Below are 22,094 nucleotides of genomic sequence, written 5' to 3'. Positions count from 1 at the left end.
ATCTTGTATTAGGTCTTTACCTAATGGGATTCAAACCCAGAAGTTGCCTGAAGAAACATTATCATGTCAAGCCAGCTCAGTTTGTCTACCCTGATGAAACGGTAAGTTACCCTCCTGTTGCTTATTTATTTGGAAAGTTTCCTCAGAACGGGGCCTTGATTGGCCAAGTTGTCTAAAGCACTCTCTGTTACGGATCACGGCCAATTCACCTCTGTCTGCGTGGGTTCGAGTCTCGGATTCAGCCAGTGTGTGTGAGAAAGCTTGCCAGTAGCTTCTCATGGGTCAGTGGTTCTTTCTGGGGTTTTCCCGGGTTCTTCCACCACCCTTAATACTGGTTGCCATGTATAGCCTATTGTGTGCTGAAAAATGGTGTTAAACCCTACAACAACATGGTCAGAACAGTTACTCAGCTGCCTGATGGTGTGCACATTTTAGTTTAGTCTCATTAAAGAATTCTGAGCCATTAGCTTCATGTGTTGGTAGGATTTTATCATGCCACCAGTAGAGATGATGTGAATGATATACCCCATGGGAAACTTTTGCATTAAAATCTGCAAGATTGACTTTGTAATATCAAGAATATATGAGTGACGTGCAGCAAACACACTGACCATAAAAGTAGTAATGTCGGGGAAAATCCATTCAACCACTAAATGAAACAGTTAAGCATTCACACTAGAATCAGGTTTAGTTATAATTATCGGCTGTGGACTATGGATCTTTTATATTTAGTTATTATCTGTGGACTGCTGATATTTTTTTATATTTAATGATATCAGTTTTAGACTTTGGGTATGTTATGTTACAATTCATCAGCTCTGGATTATATTATATTTAGTTATAAGTATTGGCTGTTGTTATTTTATATTTACATATAAGTATCAGCTGTGGACTATTGTTATTTTATATTTGGTTGTAAGTATCAGCTGTGGACTATTGTTATTTTATATTTGGTTATAAGTATTGACTGTGGACTATTGTTATTTTATATTTGGTTTGTAAGTATCAGCTATAGACTATTATTTTATATTTGGTTATAAGTATCAGCTATAGACTATTGTTATTTTATATTTGGTTATAAGTATCAGCTATAGACTATTGTTATTTTATATTTGGTTATAAGTATCAGCTGTGGACTATTGTTATTTTATATTTGGTTATAAGTATCAGCTGTGGACTATTGTTATTTTATATTTGGTTGTAAGTATCAGCTAATGACTATTGTTATTTTATATTTAACTGGTGACTATTTATATTTTACATTTGGTTTCACTCTCCTTTGTAACTGACACATTTACACTCTGCAAAGTAATCTGCACAATATTATCTTTTATGAAATAGCACACATTTTAGATAAGCCCCAAAAAGTATTCAAATGTTAATGTTTCTTTACAGATGAGATTCTTGAAGACTCTCTTTGTGTTTTTGATACATTGTTTTAGCACCATTGATCAATTTATCAACTAAATTTTTTTCAGAGTATTATTGGCAGCACAACCCTGTTTACAGCTTTGCTGAAGAAATGTTTGGAAAGAGACGTCTTTCCCTTTTGTAAATATATTGGAGGGAAGAATTATCCCCCCAGATTTGTGGCTCTCCTTCCTCAGGTACAAATTTTCTTTTTACCCATCTGCAGACATTGCATTCTTTTTGACTGGTCAAAATAAATAAAGTGCACAGAAATTAATATATTAAGAATAATGAAGTTATTTATAGGAAGTAGTTAATATTGGTTAACTAAACTATGCCATACAATGCATAATCAGAAATTAAACTTTTAAATAGTCCTAATAATAGATTAAGAGATTAAGACCAATGATCAACACTGAAACTTCAGTACTGTATATTGTAATGGAAAGGATATAATTTTGCTGGTAATAAACATAATAAATGTTAAGTAGATTATTTAAATAAACATATAGCTTACTTGGATCTGAATGATAGAGCATCAGATTTGTAATCTAAGGGCCCTGGATTTATTACCCACCCAGGTCAGGTGTGTTGGTGTATCCATGGGAAAGGCACTTATCTTCCATTTCCTCAGCATGATAATGTGATAAAAGTGTCATTAAGGGCAACAGAAAACCCCCCGAACCAGCCAGATCATAATGGTGTATGTGTACATGTGGAATTTTATAAAATAGAGAACCATCATACTGAAAGTGTAACAACCATCAGTTAAGATAATGAACTTTCAGGAACATATGATTGTTATTATAGTCAAATACAATGGGACTTAAAAAAATATTCCAATACAGGAATTTACTAGAGAATTTCATAAACAGCGATCAAAAAATTGTTCCTCAACAATCCATGAATTTAAGGAGTTAATCAGAACATGTCACTATGACTTAGCTGTATACTTCTGAGTCTCAAGGAAAGAAGTTTATGGATTTCGAAAGAGAAATTCATATTTTAATGCTTCATATTACCAAAGCTGCACTTTTATGTTTGTGGGGAAAAAGGATACAGGAAGGAAAAATACTTTAAATGTTCTCTTAATGTAGATAAAGGTAAAGCCATTTTAGATGAATTCATTAATAGTATAGAATAGGATTATTATTGTTCAAAGATAAATCTTAAATGAACTAAAATTATATTATCAAAACATTCATTCAAGCAATAGAAAGTTAATAAATAAAAGATGATGTCCAGTCTTTCTGCAGTGGTTGAGATATACCAAAAGTGAGTGAGAAGGAAAGAATCATTTTTGATTGTGAGTTAACTATTAAAGAGTTAAATGCTGCTTTTGCCATATTAAATTATGATTCTTTCTTTGGAGTGGATGATCTCGCATCCAAGTCATTAAATTCTAATGGTAAATAATAAAACCTATTGCTTTTTGTTAATGCTTATCAGCTTACAGAAGAGGCTACTTATCAATTTCCCTTTCATATTTTATTACATTTATTTATTTCTGTATTTTTGTATTTATTTATTTATTGTATTTAAATTAGTAACTGAAGTAGAACACTTTATATCATGAGTGGTCATTGAAAACCGGTCTTTGACATGTCATGGAATTTCAGTTCTCCTAATCTGTACATAAGTGTACCTATTGAAATCAATGTTAATTTCACAATTGTGTATCCATTATTAGACCCTGAAGTATCATTATAATTTTGGGACCCCTGATCAACAAATTAAAGAAGTAATCTTGCATTTGATTAGCTGATTTTATCAACCCTTTAGTGATTATTTCTGATCAGATTTTGATAAAACTTGTTAAATAACTTGTATCCTGAAGACGTTTGAAGATCTTGATAATGAGCAACATCTACACATTTAAGAGGTAATGTTGTATGTGTTGGATGAAACTTGTTACTATGGAAACCAAATTTGATCATCTTGAAAAGGTCCTGTACTTGAGATTTGTAACTGTTAATGAGGTGATGAGAGACTGAACTTGCTACCTCTACCTCTCATCTGACTTTAATTAAGGGTCAAAAGGTTTATAATATCATCTTAGATGACTTGATTGTAAGTGAGATCTATGCATGCTAATTATGCCTTAATCTTTGGAAAGAATTTAAGCTAAGTGCTCAGTGTCAGGCCCATTGTGTCCTTTTATTGTTTTGTTTTGCACCACTTTTGGTGGCACTATGCAGTTTCATATTTTGCATAGGGTTGTATTTTTTTTAAAAAGAATTTCTCAGGTTTTTCTCACTGGCTGTACTGGCTATTTAAAAAGGACCTTGTATATCTTGGGTATTGTTAAAAAGAACTTTTTATTCCCTTTATTTTACAATGATTGATGGGGGTAATTGTGTTATAGAATATACAGCTTGGCCTTATTTCAGATTTTCCCATCAAACAACTGCTTACTCCGCTTGGTCATTTTTATTTACTGGACTTAAGATATCAATTGTTTAAAAAAGGGCCAATAACATTTTGTTTTACATTTGTTATATTTTTAATTCATTTATTCCATTTTCTGAAGCTGTTATCATCTTGTTTGGCGAAATTTGTTTTCACTATTTTAATAACTGATAAAGATAGTGTTCTTTAGACTAATTATTTTTAAATTTCGAGAGTCTGGATGTTAAAAAAATGTTTAAAATCAAGCACAATCCAGAATATTTTTTAGTTGTGCATAAGCAAGGTGGGGATAACTCTAATATGCTTTGGAAAATTAACATTAGACCTGGAGATCAAAACAGGTCCTTTTTTGCAGAAGTAGAACAGATACTTTGTGACGTCAATCTCTTGGCTCAAATATTTTTTGCACAGCAAATATATATCAACTTTTTGACCATTATCAGCACACCATATATCAAATTTATAACTTTTCAAATACCAGATGAACAATTTTCATAGATCACCAGCTTATGAGGTATATACTTCTGGACTGCTACTTTTGCAATTTTTTTCATTTTTAGATTTCAATTTTTGGACAGCTCCAGGAGTAGTATATTAGGGTTGGTAGGGGAAAAATATAAATATGTAATAATGAGACCATGATAAATCCAAAAAAGTTAATACATGTATTACACCTTGAAAATTGTTTTTTCAAAACACCTTGCACATATCCATTTTTTTTTACTAGTAGCGACACTTTCATTTTTTTAATTGCTCCACACCTGGATCAGAAAGTGCTTAAAGATGAGTTTGAGCACAGGATTCTGACATTTTATCAATAAAGCATGATGAAATTTATGATATGGATTAGGTGATGTCATGTCGTCAGGGATTTCACTGTTTTTTACTGATAAAGCATCAGACTCCTGTGGTTTGAGGATTATTGCATGTTGCCTGATGAGTGAAGTCCCTGAATGCAGACACACTAACATAATTTTTCAGTGTAAAATAAACATTGACATCTGCTACATAGACTTTAAAACCCCTGATTACATTTTAAGAAGTGCAAAGGGTGCATGTGTTGCATATAATAATGTGTGTTTGTGTGAGTTACACCCAAAATCAAAAGAATAATATAAAGTTTCATACTGTAAATAATTACATAAATATGTGTAAAATTAGTTCGTGTATGGCATTTGTTGTTTTAAAACTTGATCTTACATAATGTATGAATACATTTTTCCGTGTAAGATTTTTTGGTCTTGCATACAGGTTTTCATCTCAAGGGGTTGACAGGTATACAATATCCAAATTTCAAATATCCAAAGGAATTTCAGCCACAATACATGAAAGTGACATATAGGTATGCCAACGTTCTCTCCATCCTGCATGTTACTAATGCAAACAACTTCACCTTACACCTGTCACTCTCATAAAAGTTCATAATATCTGTAGAGCACCTCTTTATTAAAATTGTAACTTTGTTCTTCAGGAAGAAGAATTGGATGAGCACAAAGTGCAGATAACTCCACCTGGTTTCCATGTCATTTATTTCCCCTTTGCTGATGATTTCAGAAAAGTGACACTGGAGAACATGCCTAGAGGTAAAATTAGATTTTTGGTAAAGTTAACCACCATTTTGATCTTAGTTTTTACTCTTTCATTGGCAGAGTAGTTGTCCAGACACTCGGAATTTTTTTAACTGAAACATTTTTAGCAGTAATAGAAACAGTGTACAAAAGGAAAATAAAATAATATTGTGTGGGTTTTCAGCAGACAAATATAACATGAAAGTGTAACAAGAACTACTTAGATTCCCATGCAATTTGTTGCATACACCTTTCTGGACATTGACCGAGATGGTGTTACCCAAACATACATTCTTACATATATATATATATATATATATATATATATATATATATATATATATATATATATATATATCTTTGTGTGTGTGTGTGTTTATTAAAAATAACATGGCTTTCAAACTGATGGTATAAAGCAATTTGATATACCAGTACAGTTGGTATATCAAACTATGATCTGCCCATGGCACATTAATACACATATATAAATATTGTTTCAAAATTTGGTTTTAAGTCAACAGCAGGCTATCACTTCTATATTCTCTAAATCTGTGATGAAATTCCACTGATTAATCATTAGCTATGTACTAAATAACAATAAAAATATTAGTAATATCTGTCTTGAATTGAATACAGTACACATTTCATTGAAATTGTCTCTGCTCTCTCTCTCTCTCTCTCTCTCTCTCATGCATAAGGGAGAGAATGCAGGGAAGTCTGTGGAATTAGAGGAAAAGATAACTGAACTTGCACCAAGTAACCTATAAGAACCTGGGACTTCATAATGGTTAGGTGTACACATTCCATGGGATTTTAATACAGTGTTCACAATACCAATGATACAGATTTGCAATAGCCTGTCAAGATTGTACAGTACATATATTGGTTAGGAGGAGGACACGTACTGTAATCTGTTTCAATCCTGTTTTGTATTTCTTTCTTTCTATTTTATAAAACCAATTAATAGGCATGTAAAAAAAGATTATTTAATATTAAAATGTCAGAAGGCAACTTTACCCCTCCCTTGAAGCCTTTCTGTCTCACTTTGTTGCTTGGTAAGGCTGAAGTAATCGACTGTTAAAGAAAACATAGAGATGGTCAAGAATAAATACCTTTATGGTAAGTCTCCCCAACCCTACCACCACATCTCTCTCTCGATTGATCAATAGAACAGTCGATCTATCAATCGCTGATGGACCATCATAGAAAGATCTCAGAAAAATCCATGAAAAAAACAGCATGGCAGATTTTTTGCCTGTGTCAGGCAACAGTATCTCAGGACATTGGGATCATGGCAAAATGTAGTCACACTAACCTGCAGAAAAGGGAAAATTAGAAAAGGACAATAGAAACAATTGTAGCTATGTTAATTAAATCACAGTAATGACTATGATCAACTGTAAATACATTTTTATGCTTGAATTATCTCTTGCTGGGTCCTCATTTCACTTAGTTTATATTTCCCACTCATTTTATTGTTAGGCAGTATGTGAATGGCTATGTGTTCAGTGTTAAGTGGTTAACCATTCTGTGTTTGTGGTGTTCTACTTAGTGTGTCTTATATTAAATCAATATGAATGAAAATAGAAGTTCAAAAAATAAAAGAAGCACCATATCATTTTCAAACAATTACTCACAAAAGTTAAAAACTACATTTTGTAACAGACACACTGGACACAGTTCATTAATTCCATCAATAGACATTTGCTTGTAGTCAATATTAACTGCATAGGCAAGTATGTGTATTTGTATGTGATCATATATGCCAACCATTATGCTTTTTGGCATAATCATTTTGCTTTTTATTTCACAAAATTATGTTGTATGCTTGCCAGTATTTTGATTATGCTCTTTAGGCACAATAAAATATAAAAATAAGGCAATAAAAAGTTGCTTTTGTCATTATATTATCATGTCACCTCATTAATTCCACTCATATAAATTTGAGAATATTCTTAAAATGATGACTGTTGCATAAGAATAGTGTAAGAGTATGTCCGTTATTTGCTATTTGTAGCAACTATATATGACCCATTTCCAGGAAAACAGACAGGTTTGAACTTTGCATCACAGATTCATTATCTTGATAAGCTAGTTAGTTACTTTAAAAAAAAATTGTACCATGTTGTTAAGCAAAATGCTTTACGGTGCAAGTTGTGGATATTATTTTGAAGGAAAATGTTAGGACATATGGATCTTTTCAAATTTCTAGACATGTCAGATCAAAAATAAAAAGGACACATAATCACCACTTCACAAAATTTAAAAGAAGAATATGAGAGAAATGTAATACAGCACACTGAGCACATGATGATGCTCATTGTAAAATTATTTGGATGCAAGCCTATCTAGAAAATTATTGGATATTCAAGTCTGAATAAAAGACAATAATTTGTCTGTTTTCTTCCAAGCATTTAATACACTTACCAAAATAATAGTTGGTTGACTTCACATTCTCCAATATTATCGCTATACGCATACACATGTGCTAGCACTCATGTAGTCACAACCATACTGAGATTAAATAAAAACATACAAGAAATTTCTGTCTTTAAAATTCATTGGATGGCATAATATATGTTAATTAAATGCAGTCTTTACTACTCTCAGTAGTTCAGTAGAGGGGGTTGAAGGTAATGCAGGTATCATTAGTGTTCATCTTTGCACAGACTAGAGACTGTATCGAATGCAGTCTGTCTACAGGATATGCTTGTTTCTATAGAAAACTCATTATGCATTACATTTGGGACTTAAAAGTTCATTGGGGGCCCCAAGTGGCTGAGTGGTCTAAAGCACTCACCATTACAGATCACTGCCATCACACCTCTGTCTGCATGGGTTCCAGTTTCACACTCAGCTAATGTGGGTATGTGAGAAAGCTTGCCGGTAGCTTCTCATGGGTTGGTGATTCTATCTGGGGTTTTCCTGGGTTCTTCCACCACCATTAATACTGGCCGCCATGTATGGTTATCTTGTGCTGAAAAATAGTGTTAAACCCTATAACAACAACAACAACCATTTCATTGAGGGGCATTAGGGAAGGGGACATGAATTTTCAAGCTTAATGGGGGCTTAATAGGTATTACAGTAATAAATACCTTCCTCTATCAAACTAATTAACTGTGCAACACATTAATGTGTTGTCTTTCATTTAATCTGTTTAATGAATCCTGAAAAGTATGGGTCCTTTAATAGTTATTTTGATAAGAACAAAACTCATGAGATTTCTTTGACAGGTTTGTGCTTGGAAATAAAAGGCACTCCTCTCTAATGATTCATTAACAGGAAGATTTCAATCAAAGCATGATTAATGTTAGGAAGAAGTAGAACCGACAGTGGGCATTGATATATTGTGTATGTAATAATTACAGGAGATACATACTGTTTGGCTAACAATAAAATGGGCAAAAATAAGTGTTGCCAAATCATTCTGAAAAGTTGGATTCTCAAATATTTGATGCATTCACCCATTTAAGGTTACTATATGATAATAGTAAATGTACAATAAGTGTTGACAAATCCTTGAGTTGTAAAAATAAATAAATCATTACAAACAGACATGCTTCAATTCTCTCTCACTAAAAATGTATCCATTTCCAGAATCGTTTGTACCTATCCCTGTATCTGTTTATTTTGCTCTTCCAACTGTATCTACATTCTAACTGTTTCTAATTTACATATTTATCTGTTTGTATTGTTGTATGTATATATATTTTTAGATAACTTTAGCTATCATTGTATGGTTGTAAGGTACCAACAGAGATACAAAGGAAAGAAAAGTTTCACTAAATACAGATTTCCTTAAAAATACCATACTTATTGTTTTACTCATGTTGGGATATTATGTTTGGTCAAGCTCAGATTTTCTAAGGGCAGGTTCAGGATTCCCGTTAGCTTGCCCCGAGCAAGCTGACTTGTATAACATTTGTAAATCCCTGCTTGACATAGGGTTTTCACCAGAAGACTTCTTATCATGTCTGATTGGTCTAATGAAAATGGTTCCGCCTGAACTTCCAGTATGACTCCCAACAATGGCTATCATGAAAATCTTGTTATCACTGGTCCTACTGAATGGATAGTAACATAGTTTTTTTAATAAACACCTTATGCTGGCTAGTTGGTGCCAATCTGATGCCCAAATATGGCCACCACAGTAGCCATCTTGAAAATGTTTTTGTTATTGCTGCACCTTCTGAAAGGAAAACCACATTGGAATAGGGTTCCTACCAGAAGACTTGTGATGTCTAATTGGTCATAAATAAAAAGTATGATCTGACAAGCATCTGTCTTATTGCTATTCTTTCTGACAATGGCTGCCACAATGAGCATATTGAAAATCTTCTCACTAATTCTCCTGAATGGATGGTGATATCATTGTGGAGTTTTCACCAAAATTGTTCTAATCTTGTCTCGTTTTTTTCCAAAACAAAAATTGTGCTGATCTTAAAACCAATATGGCTGACACAGTGGCTAATTAGAAAATCTTGTCACTCAAGAATATCAGAGACCTCTTCAACACTCAGCAGTTAAAGAGAAGAATGGCCTTATCTTAAATTCCTGGAAATTCTTTTTAAACAGTGCAGCTGCAGTTCCATGTTTTCAGATGGATGAGGGTATTGCCTCCCACTCCTCCAGATTTCCAATTCCAGAATAGTCCTTGCCAGATAATTGGTCAGAAACTTAACATTTCTTTACAGCCAATGCAGAGCAGATTGATAAGGCCAAAGAGATGATCAGAAAGCTGCAGTTTCCATTCAGCAGTGAGAATTTTGAAAACCCCGTCCTTCAGAAGTACTGGAGGAACATTGAAGCCTTGGCTTTAGATCGAGATATTCAAGAGGAGATGATTGATTACACTTGTAAGCAGATATAGGGTTGAAAATTGTTCTTTTTATGTGCCTCTAGGGGTGAAACGATACACATGTGCCATGTATAAATATGATTCACAATAAATCACCTGCAATATGATACATATCGATACACATATGAACTTGATGGTCTTTCCATCTTTGGAAGGTAGGTGCTGCCACATTATATATGTTGACATACTGGTTGTATTTCCAGTTTGCAGATTATAGATAAAGATATAGTTATCATTTATTATATGCAATTCTCATCAATGGCAAGAAAACAAAAATACTTTCAAACAGACTACCTGTTGGTTGTTGGTGAAGTTTATTAAACGTTTTAGGCCATTTACGTCACTTTAGCCACTAGGCCCTTTGTTTTGCATGGTTTGAAAACATCTTATTACCCATTTCATGTCTCACTTAAACTTCGAAGACATTATGAAGTTATATTCCAAACAGAAGAACTAAAGCAATTTCCTTGTGTAAAAAATATCTCATCTAGAACAAATATGGACATGGGAATGAGGATAAATACCAACAAAATCTATCACAGTATACCTTCTGCAGATGCAAAAGACTGCTGCAGCCACAAGTACTTGTATTTGTTAGTGAAAAAGGAAAACTATTGACAACACCCTGTCCTGTTCTATATGTTATGTTTAATTTTACAGAAGGTGATAAACTTGAGCAGTTTAAAATCTGCCTCCTTGCTGATTCTGTGCTAATTTTACTTATTTGATTAACACCTTCACTCACTGGTTAGATATCTCTGCATAAAAATGTACAAATTAAGGAGAGATGCTGCCAGTTTTTTATCCTAAGGGGGGCTTCACCCATTGACACAGAAAGAATGGAAGAGGAGAAAAGACGAGGAGGAAATGGTCATAGTTAAATATTTATCTAACACTTCAATATCTGTCTTGCTTTCTTCCTGCTTCAAATATTTAGAGCTCTACTGAAATCAAAATCTTTAAAAGATGTCACCTCTTGTTGTATAAGTATTAATCTGTTAATTATTTCTGAGCACACTCTGTTCCTTATCTGTGTATGAATATTGTTCTGTGCTTCCTTCTGAAGGGGCATATACATAGCTAGCTTTGTCAACTTGAGTATGTTAGGAAACTGATCTTTGAGACAATTATGTACAATTTTCCAGAGCCCACATATATTATTGTTTGTATACATCTGCGCCATAATAGGATTTTTCACTAACTTAAATTTACTTTCTTGAATCAGTAGTTTACTGACTACCATGCCAGATTTCTTATCTGTTCTATAATGCAGTATTAGGGTTTTTAGTCCATCAATGCCATAGTCTGCTTGTTTAGACAGGTATTCAAAATAAATATCTTTACTTCGTAATTTCATTTTTTTCATCCTTATTTATTCAATTTTTCCTCTTAACCATGATATGGATATATGGTTTTGTGGCAAATGATTGGCAGGGCTAAATTGATTGATAAAAGAAAATGAAAATTGCATTTTACTTTTAAATTGTCTGTTTTAATAATGCTCAGTATTCTGCCCTTTCTACGTTTAATTTTGAAATACCACTGAAAGGGAGATTGACCCTCATGCCGTCTATTTTGTCCATCGCATCACAGTTCTCCAAGTATGTGAATTCGTATAAATTTTGCACATCTCACGCAATTGCACACCCTGACAGCATCTCTGTTTATGTAATACCTATCAATCACTTTTGCACAAAGTTTCTCTGTTGCTTTGCTAGTACTTCATGTTTGTCATACAGGATAAAAGCTACACTAATTCCTGATTGGTAGTTGTTATTATTTAACCTGGACTGGAACGAGCAATAACCACCAATGAGATTTCAACGCAACATTTTTTACCGTGTGATACATTGGTAGTATATCTTTCAAATCGACCTAAGTAAACAAGATACAATTCAACATAGAAACTTTGCATACAAGTGGATATTAAATGATGAGTAAAATACTTAGTTGTACATGTGGAACACGTTTGGAATGTATACTATATGCTGAACATGCTGCTGGGTTAAGATAATTAGCATGGAATTGGGGTGGGGTAGATTATGAACCATGTCACTTTGTTTTAATTTCAGACAGCAAGCAAGTATTCTCTGTAGTCTTTTTCATTCTTACTAATACAAATTACTGCCTAGGACTGCAGATGCTGTTTCAGATGAATTTTATATTTAAAGAATAACAAGGCAAACTAAAAATAATTATTCTTGACTGCTGTAGACTAAAATAACTTATATATGATAGGTATTGTTTTGTATAAATTCTCCATCTCTTGTATCGATATGTGTATCGTTACAGCAAACATATTGATGCATAGGTTTATCGATGAATCGTTTCACCCCTAACTGCTTCCACTACTCATTGGTTTATTAACATTATTTAAAATGACAGATTTTTCCTATAAGAAATTTGTATCCTTTAACACCACTACTTAGTATTTTATATGGTTTTCCCTGAATCAGAAGATGCACCTTGCTGACTTGAGTATCTCTTTTGGGACCCCATGATTTAAAAATCTTTTTTAAGTTCCACATACTCATATTTTAAACGGAAAGTCTTAATATATTTTCCATGAGACAGATCCATAATCCCTTATTTAGAAAGATGAAAAGTCTTGTAGACTCTCTGTCTATTAACCACGGGAATGCCCTGTGTTTATGTCGAAAATTTCACCAAACTTAAACAGAAATGGCCATGGTACAACAATAGAAATACTTGTATGTTATATACTTAAAACTTGTGTGTTGGAGTTTTTTGGTACACAAAAAGCAGGTCACTGTCTTCACTGATAAGCTGTAATTGAGACAATGTTCATACTGACGTTATCGGCAAGATGTAACACCACTCTTAATTTCATTTTACGTTAGTTACCTGTGAATACCTTTCTTGTACTTTGTAATTTTTAAATTATGGTGACATATTTTTGTTTTTATTAAATTTCAAGCTATCCTGCAGTCACATAGTCTTAGTTAAATAAAATATCAGGCTTGTTCATTGATGCTGTTGCAGGAAGTAATTTCTAGGATATAGAATATCTTACGTGAGTGATCATTTAGTGTGAAATTCATGAAATGAATTGAATAAGGCCTTGATGAGCAAAGAATTTGAATTATTCTGCTGTTTTCGTAAATTTCATTCAAAATGAGCACACATATGTATAATTATATTTATCACATGACAAAAATTACAGATTTTATTGGACAAAGCCACAGAATAATATAGTGAAATACATTTGCATGCATTCCATAAATTTCCTAACTTGGTGATATCCTGCGGTGTTATCATAAATACTAAATAAGGACAGATTCTGATACAATATTAACATAAATAGTACAGTGATCTTGTGAAAACAAATGCTATAAATAAAAAGTCATTCTTTTCTTGAACAAGATTTTTTGCTTATTCAATACCAATAAAAGCCATTGCCCAATCTCTGCATTGACAAAACTCCACAATTTGAATTTGCACTGAAACTCAGAATTGCTTTTGTCATAAATTGCTATAAAATAAACCGTATAAACCTAACAGACATTAATATCTAAATGTATTGCTACTTGGAAATTTCTTGTATTTATATATTTTTTATGGTAAACTATCAGATTTTGAGTCGAGGAGCTTGTTGAATACAGGATCAGGACTTTTGGCCTTCCAATTAAAACCTTATCGAGGTAATAAAAGAATTCAGACAGTAACATGTCCAGATAATTTTAGTTTTTTTAACCATACTACAGTGCCAGATGTAGAGAGGATGGAAAAGAAAGCGGGAAAAGAGATCCAGAACTTCAAGGATCAAGTCTTCCCTGATGGCTATACACCTGGGGCAAAGCACAAAGTGAGCATTCTTTCAAGTAATATTTTTTTAAAATCTCTTCTTTTTGTAGCTTGCCCGTATTTGAAGTAGAGGGTCACAATTGTACTACTCAGCATCAGTATCAACATCCACATATATAAAAACATATTAAGATGTACAGCCTTGCTGCATCTTCAACAGTTGGAGTGGGTTTCATAGCACCTACCCACTGGGAGGGGGTCTGAAAGAGCAGACTTTGTACATATAAGGTACATCATTCGTACATTTTTGGTCTTTATCTGAGGTTTTATGTGTATGTCATAAGGTATTGTATATTTTTTTACAATGTTGTCCATCCATCTGCCTTTTAGTAATTTTGTTTTCAGACAACTCAAGTTGTTGATGATTTACAGTTACCAAACTTTTTTGATGGCTTGCACTTGGAGTAAGGGAGAACCCTATCATCTCCAGATCAAAAGATAAAAAATCAGGTTCACTGTGAATGAAAGAAGAAAAATGGTTTCTGGACAATAATAATAACTCAAGTTGTCAATCTTGGCATGTACTTGGGATAAGGAAGAAGCCTATCAATTTTAAGAGTGAGAATGTCAAAGGTCATATTAACTGGTTGAAAGAAGAAAAGTGGTTTCCACACAATAAATTTAGCTCTTTAGCATCTACAGTTATCAAACTTTGTTGATGGCATGAACTTGGGATAAGTGATTTGGGATCAGACGGTCGAGGCCACTCTAGCTGAAAGAAGAAAAATGGTTTCTTTACAGTGATTCAAGTTATGTACCATCTGCAGTTAGCAAACTTTATGAATGACTTACACTTGGAGTAAGAAGAACCCATGACTTTGTGGTCCCATGAAGAACCCACAACTTTGTGGTCCTACAAAGAACCCATGACTATGTGGTCCCTTGAAGAAGGTCTCTATGATTGGAAGAAAAATTACTTTTGCGCAATAACACTAGGTCTACATCATATACCTGGACCACTTGGAGTAATGAAAATGGCTATCTATTTTTATGTCTGTTGTCAAGGTCACTCTGAGTGAAAAAGTTGATTTTGTGGGTTTAACATCATATTTCAGCACGTGATCAGGTATACATGGTTGCCAGGAAGACCTCTGGAAGAACCACCAACTCATGGGGAGCTAATGGCAAACTTTCACACATGCTCACATTGACTGAGCTTAGACAGTATGCTACGTGAACAGAGGTGAGATGCGAATGATCTATAAAACCGAGTGCCTTACATCCACACCATGACTGAAAAAAGAAAGATAGTTGAGTTATAACATTAGTTCTACAATCACATACCTGGACCAAACTCAGTGGATGACTTGCTCTTGGGGTAGTGAAGAAACCTAAGGATTTTGAGATCAGAGGTCAAGGTCACTGACTGAAAGACTGACTGAAAGAAGAAAAATGGTATTTTCACCATAACATTAATTCTACATCAAAAGGGTCTGGATCAAACTTTATGAATGGCTCACACTCAAATATCAAGAAAGCTCAGATTTTTGGGGTCAGCAGTGAAGGTCACTTGTACCATAGAAGAAAAGTGGTTTCAGCAGACAGATTTCTGTATAAAGGACTACATTAGGTAGGCATATAATATAAAGGTTGGTTTGCACTTGCATACATTTTTTATATATAAAATCATGACATTTATTTACGGAATGCATTTTGAAAAGTACTGTACCCTCATCACAAAAGTATTAATTTTAACAAAATTTATTGTATGTATGCTTTACTAACATATTTGTGTTCAGCTCACAACCACAAAGAATCTTCCATGCTATAGTCAAGATAGAAGGCACTTTATGACCAGTCCAGCTGGATGTAGGAATAAATGTTTTTCACTGGTATCATTTCCATGTTAATTACTATAAATTGTATATTATGGCAGGATACCCTTATAACATTAACTGTGTATTGTACATGGGAAAAAGCAGGAATTATGTGAGTTTACTGCATGCATTTCATATGAGACCCTAGCTGTAGTGGCTTATCGAGGTAATCACTGATGCATTAGGTATGTTCTATTTATGGTCACACTGGCTGTGCTTCTAGTGTTATTTAAAGCCTGTGACATTGCCCCAGTTAAGTCTAGCTTCTGTTTGTGGAAAATGATCATTGCTTCTGAAGCAGATTTCACGAACAATCGTTTTGTTAAAAAAAAAATTTAAAAAAAGGTAATCTCGGGTGTTATCTACTCATTATAGTACATCTACTTTTTATATTGTAGAAAAGAACATTCTTTTTTATTGTTGTATGTCTTTTGTGTCTTGTCATGGGAACCTATATTTCATTTTCAACATCACTTTGGGCTGAAGGCATTTTCTGCATGATAAGTAATGGTAAATGGTTTCTGCACATCAACATTCGTTTTATATCACAGACCTGCACCACAATTTGCAGATGGCTTGCATGTAGGGTAAGGAAGAAGCCAATTGATTTGGATGTCAAAGGTCAAGGTCACTGTATTTAAAAAGAAAAATATGGTTTCTGCTTAAAAATTACAGTTCTTGACCGGAGTTGTATTTCCAGCATACCACAGTTCCATTTAGAGAAAATATGGCCCCAGATGAAATCCATAGTGAATGTATTTCATTGGTGGCAGGATATGCTTTATGGAAGGGGTGTAATCATTCTATCAGACAGCTCCACTGTGGTGAATTATCTCAGAAGGCATAGGGTATGAGAAAAATACACATACATGTATCTCAGATTTCAGAAACCATGCCAGGATCATATTATATTCAAATTCATACGTGATCTCTTCCTCAAAATGGCAATACATTTTTTATACACTATTTCATGTACTTTGAACAAAAAAATACTTTTTCATGTGCAAATGAATATATATAATTTTGGGAGCAGCATCATAACTGCGTTATATTCGAATTCGCATTATAGTGGGGTCGCACTGTATTATGCATCAGTTATAGGAAAATTATGTATGTACACTCAAAATGAACACTATACTTAACTTCCTTACACCATAGCACACATTATATTTACTTGTATTTTGTAACATGCACCAGTGGACTAAATTACTTAATAAAGTATTATTATTATTATTATTATTATTATTGACAAATCCTTGATTGGATTTCCAGTGTTCCATAACATCATTTGGGAGCCATGTCAGTTCATTGGTTAGCATATCAGATTCACGACTGAAAGGGTGCTGGTTTAAATCCTGCCATCAGACCAGCCTGGGTCATTTCCCATGGATTGTCCTTGGACCAGGCACTTTGCTTCAGTTGCCACATCACTAAATAACCTAATTGTGTTGCTTTGCCCTAAAGCACCAAACCAAACCATGACATCATTAGAGCAGTTACATCTCCAGATGTTCCATTCGCCAATCTTCTCTAAGCAAATTATTGTGGGTGGAACCCTTTGTGATGCATCTGTTGCTAAAAGCTTTAGTTCATTTATATCAGCTTTACTTCCTTAGGATCACTTATCAGTGAATCACATGAGTGACTTCCCCTTTTATTTATTTTTTGCAGGCTGGGGATAATGCTGCTGCTAAGAAAGCCAGGATGGAGCAGGCAGCCAACTTAATTGATGCTGAGACTGAAGCCAAAGCTGGAAGGGTAGGTTTGAGATGTGAAATTTTAAAAGTTGGATGAAAAAGCGGGGTATTTGTTTTGTTTTTTGATTGTTTTTTGTGACTTATAACTCTTAAAATGTACACAGATGAGCATATCTCATCCAGCCTTCAGATACTGTGTACATTTAATCTTATCAACATTGGACACTGTTGGGAGTAGCCTTGATGGTATTTTGTTCACCCTAAAAATACACTTACAAAATTTAATGTTAACACTTTCAGTGTAATGAATATAGTCATAATCCCATATTCAAGAGCCACTTAATAAAGTTGGTACATCCATGTGATCAAATAGTTCCAGTTTTTGAAAGATTTATGGTTGTAACCACTCCGGTGGCCTAGTGGTGAGAGCATCCACCTCGCATGTGGGAGGTCGTGGGTTCAGTCCCCGACCGAGTCATACCAAAGACTTACAAAAATGGTATTAACAGCTGCCTCGCTTGGCGCTCAGCATTAAGAGGTTAGTGTTAGGACTGGTCGGCCTGGTGTCAGGATAATGTGACTGGGTGGGACATGATGCTGCATGTCTGTGACATGATGCCCCAGTGCTAGACATCACTATAAACTGCCACATTGCAGACATCGTAGCGATATGACTGAAAACATGTTAAAGCTACGTTAAAAATCCAAATCACAACACATCACACATTTATGGTTGTGAAAGGTGTAGTTAGTCTTTTAGTGTAGTCTGACAGTTCTGTTGAAGACAGTTTTAGGAAAATGAGACTAGACTGTACAAGAGGTTTTTTTTATATTTCAGCTTGGAAAACTGACTGTAGCAGTTTTGAAAGAGATTATAAAGAGGGAGGGTATAACATCCAGCAGCAGTAAGAAGGCTGACCTAATTGATGTGATCAGTGCTCACTATGGAGTCGTGTGAAACTTACCTGCCAAAGTTTTGGAGTTATTCTTAATAATTCCATTTTGAAGCTATAGATATTGTCTGTTTGTAGTAATTTTTGTAAATATTACTTGCATTAAACCCTGATCATTCATTGTGGCAAAACGTGCATTTTGAAACCATTGAAAGCTATGATGAAAATTTATAACATGTATTTACATTCAAGCTGTGAAATTTCACAGGTTTGAGTCATAACTTGGGAACAAAATGGATAGTAAACATGCATTTTGGAAGAGTTTGTAATTGAGGTTTGTAAATCTACATAATATAGTGCTTTTGTCTCATGGATCAGCTAATTTCTGGTCCAGAATGATTGTAGATTTTGTTAGATCGAAAATGAAAATAAAGGAAGGGTATCAGTAGCATAGATCATTATTAATGGAATAAAGTAACATCTAATCTCAAACATTTTGAAATCTATTTGTTTTATTAATAAAATTTATTTTACAAAGCATTTGTGACAAACACATTGGTTAAAATAGCATCATGTGATATAGAAAACTAGTTTGTTCATAACACCAGGAAGAAACTTTTTTGTGTTCATATACAAATCTTCTGCACTTTTACTGTTTTTGTAAACAATGGTTAAAATATGTTTCATTTTTTTTTTATGTGAGTTTCAATATTTTATCACTGTAGCTTTAACAATTGAGCTAAATATTTTGCTGGATTCATGAAGTCATGGACCTTGAAAATCAGTTACGTGCTATGCATGAGTGACTTCTGATTCAGTAGCACCCTTCAGGCAATTGGTAATCAATTTTTATACTTGATGACTTCATGAATAAACTAATATCTAGAAAATTCACTTTATTTTGTCTTCAGATTTTATTGTCTTACCTGTGAGAAGTGAGACTAGGTTTGTCTTCAGATTTTATTGTCTTGCCAGTGAGTAGCATAACTAAAATTATCTTACGATTATTTTGTCTCAGATGTGAGTAGTGATCTATGTTTATGTTATGATTTTATTGTCTTGTAATCAGACGGAATTATCAGTTTCCTGATAGTGATGTTGGCGGCAGTAAGAATGTTACTATTCTGTGTCACAGTTTTTTAAATTCAAACATCTTCTACTGCATTAACTACATTAAACTGTTATGGTTTTTGGCATTACTTGTTCTTTAGTACAAATATATATGTATTCTCATCTACTGTGAATTCACTAATTTTCTTTGGTCACCAGCTTTTTGTGGATTTTACAGTTACTTCAAACCAAAGATTAAAGACCCAATGAACAATAATTCTTCTGTGGAAATAATAGAACCTTATACCCAGTTAATGAATTTACATACAGACATGCATCATTTTTTTGAAAACCCATGAAAATTTATATCCATGAAAATAATCACATTCACCGTATGTGCCAAACAGTGCCTTTGATAGTTTGGTTTGATGTTTTATGGCAAAGCAACACAAATAGCTTATCTGTTTTGCCAAGGCAATTGAAGTAAAGTGCTTGCCCATGGGCTCACCATGTTAGCCGACCTGGACTGTTGTCCATCTACAGTTACCAGATTTGTGGTTTGCTTGCACACTGGGTAAAGAAGAACCATATTGATCTTGGGGTCAAAAGCTCAAAGTAACTGTGACTGAAAGAAGAAAAATGGTTTCCACACAATAACTTAAGTTCTCCACCATTTACAGTTAGGAAACTTGGTGGGTTGCTTGCGCATGGGATGAGGAAGAACCTATTGATTTTTGCCTAAACTGGTCAGAGAAAGAGGCTGTTCAGAGTAACAGAAGAAAAATGGTTTCAGCAAAGTAACTTCATCTAAGTCTAAGGTTATCAAACACTGGATGGCATGGACTTGGAGTAAGTAAGAAACCTATTACTTTTAAGATCAGAAGGTCAAAGGTTCAGAACACTGATTGAAGAAGAAAAATGGTTTTGCACACAAATTTCAATTATCTGCATAAAGAACATGAGGCTGGCATATAATGTGCTATCGACATTATCTTGTGTGGATGGTTGTAGGTGTATGGTATTTGTTCGATTATGGTTGTATTTTTTATTTAAAAAATTTGTCTCCAGTTCTTCCCCTCTTACATGGTGTTAGGATAACAAATTCTTCATATGTACGAGTTCCTGAATGTTATATTAGTACTTGCTTCAGCAGTACTTGATAATATCTTTTGGGAATTAAAAATTAATAGTACTTAAACAATGCCCATAATTGTTTTGTTCATCAGTTAAAGAAATTGATTAATTAATAAGTATTTGCTTAGCAGTAATAACAAGAATAAAGATATAATTTAAGAAGGGTTACTCGATGAGTTACAAAAATAGAACTAATCTACCTTGAGGCCTTCTAAGATATAGGTACAGATATATACTGAGTGCAATAATTACTTACTGGTTATTGTATTTGTATGGGGAAAAATTTAGAGTTTTTCTGAGCTATAATGCATGACATTAATATTTTTAATAGTTAATATTTTCAGCTACAAATGTGGTAACCTTTTTATTATATACTTATTTTGCTTTGCTACCTAAGGTTGAATAAAAAAAGAAAACTGCAAGAAACAGTAATTCTGCTTTATTCTAAACTAAGTACACATGCATAGTTCAACAAATTTCACAGCAACAGTATTCGTGCGCACATGGCCATATAGCACCAACCAGCAGCATTTGAACTTGGTTGCATGCCATGCTCTCATTCATTTGTTTAAAAAAAGAAATCCCATTTTGATCTACTTAAAATTTAAATTTATAGTTATATTGTGAATGACTGCACAGTGAAACAGCTTTTCTGGTTGGTCTGGAAAGGAGGTATTTGACTTCTCTGTCGATCCAACTAAATTCTGCATTTTTAGTTGTGATGGACTGGATTTGTTGGCTGGATCAATTCCATATGATGTAAGTGTGACTGGAGTGACTGGCCTTAATGAAGGCACAAGTGTGTCTGTTCTGTCATGGATAGTTTGGAATTAAAAGATGGAAAAATATGAAATTTTTAAAACTGAAACACATGGGCAGATGCAAAAATAAATATGTTTGAGGATATCAGTTTCTGTTTGGAGCAAATTGTCCTTTGGAATGTGATTTGTGTTGGCTTAAACTGTATGACTTTGATTGTTGCATCAAATAATTTTATTCTACTACAGAGAATACTAGTTTCAATAGTTGTGTACTGGCAGCCTCCCTTAAGACATGTAGCACTTTCAACAGAGCCCCGTAAAAAAAAATGATGATCATCTTCTACCAGCCATATCGTCATTGTAGATGCAACAACAATATTACAATTTATGCTGAAATAAAGTTCATTTCTTGCTTGTTTTAACTGTTTGTTTGGTTTGTTGATGAAAAAAGTGAATGAACAGTAATTTGCATCTAAAAAAAAGCCACAGTTTCACTGCTCGGCACGATTCGTTCAGCTGAACGCCTCACAGTGAAAGCAAGAGATATTGAATTCTCTAGGGAAATTCTATTCAGACTCCAAAATCACTGTGTCAACACCTAAAAATAGCACCACATTGTAGAGCAGGGAACGGCCTTGAATTTTCATACAAGTTTGAAAAATATGTTTA

General features: G+C 33.7%; 1 protein-coding gene across 1 annotated transcript in view; it reads left to right on the top strand.

Annotated features, from left to right (window-relative positions):
• Positions 1–21,842, top strand: part of LOC149785682 (DNA repair protein Ku70-like) — an 87,965-nt gene extending 66,123 nt beyond the window's left edge. The window contains exons 14-20 of the mRNA XM_089979519.1: positions 13–101; positions 1,479–1,607; positions 5,291–5,402; positions 10,085–10,246; positions 13,974–14,074; positions 17,562–17,648; positions 18,426–21,842. Of these exons, the coding sequence (XP_089835645.1) occupies positions 13–101; positions 1,479–1,607; positions 5,291–5,402; positions 10,085–10,246; positions 13,974–14,074; positions 17,562–17,648; positions 18,426–18,545 (800 nt within the window). The 3' untranslated portion in view covers positions 18,546–21,842. The remainder of the gene's footprint in view (positions 1–12; positions 102–1,478; positions 1,608–5,290; positions 5,403–10,084; positions 10,247–13,973; positions 14,075–17,561; positions 17,649–18,425) is intronic.
• The last annotated feature ends 252 nt before the right edge of the window (positions 21,843–22,094 follow it).

Source organism: Sinohyriopsis cumingii, chromosome 13 (genome assembly GCF_028554795.1).
Source record: "Sinohyriopsis cumingii isolate HCF-2022 chromosome 13, ASM2855479v2, whole genome shotgun sequence".
NCBI lineage: Eukaryota > Metazoa > Mollusca > Bivalvia > Unionida > Unionidae > Sinohyriopsis > Sinohyriopsis cumingii.
This window is presented reverse-complemented; position numbering and strand designations above follow the sequence as displayed.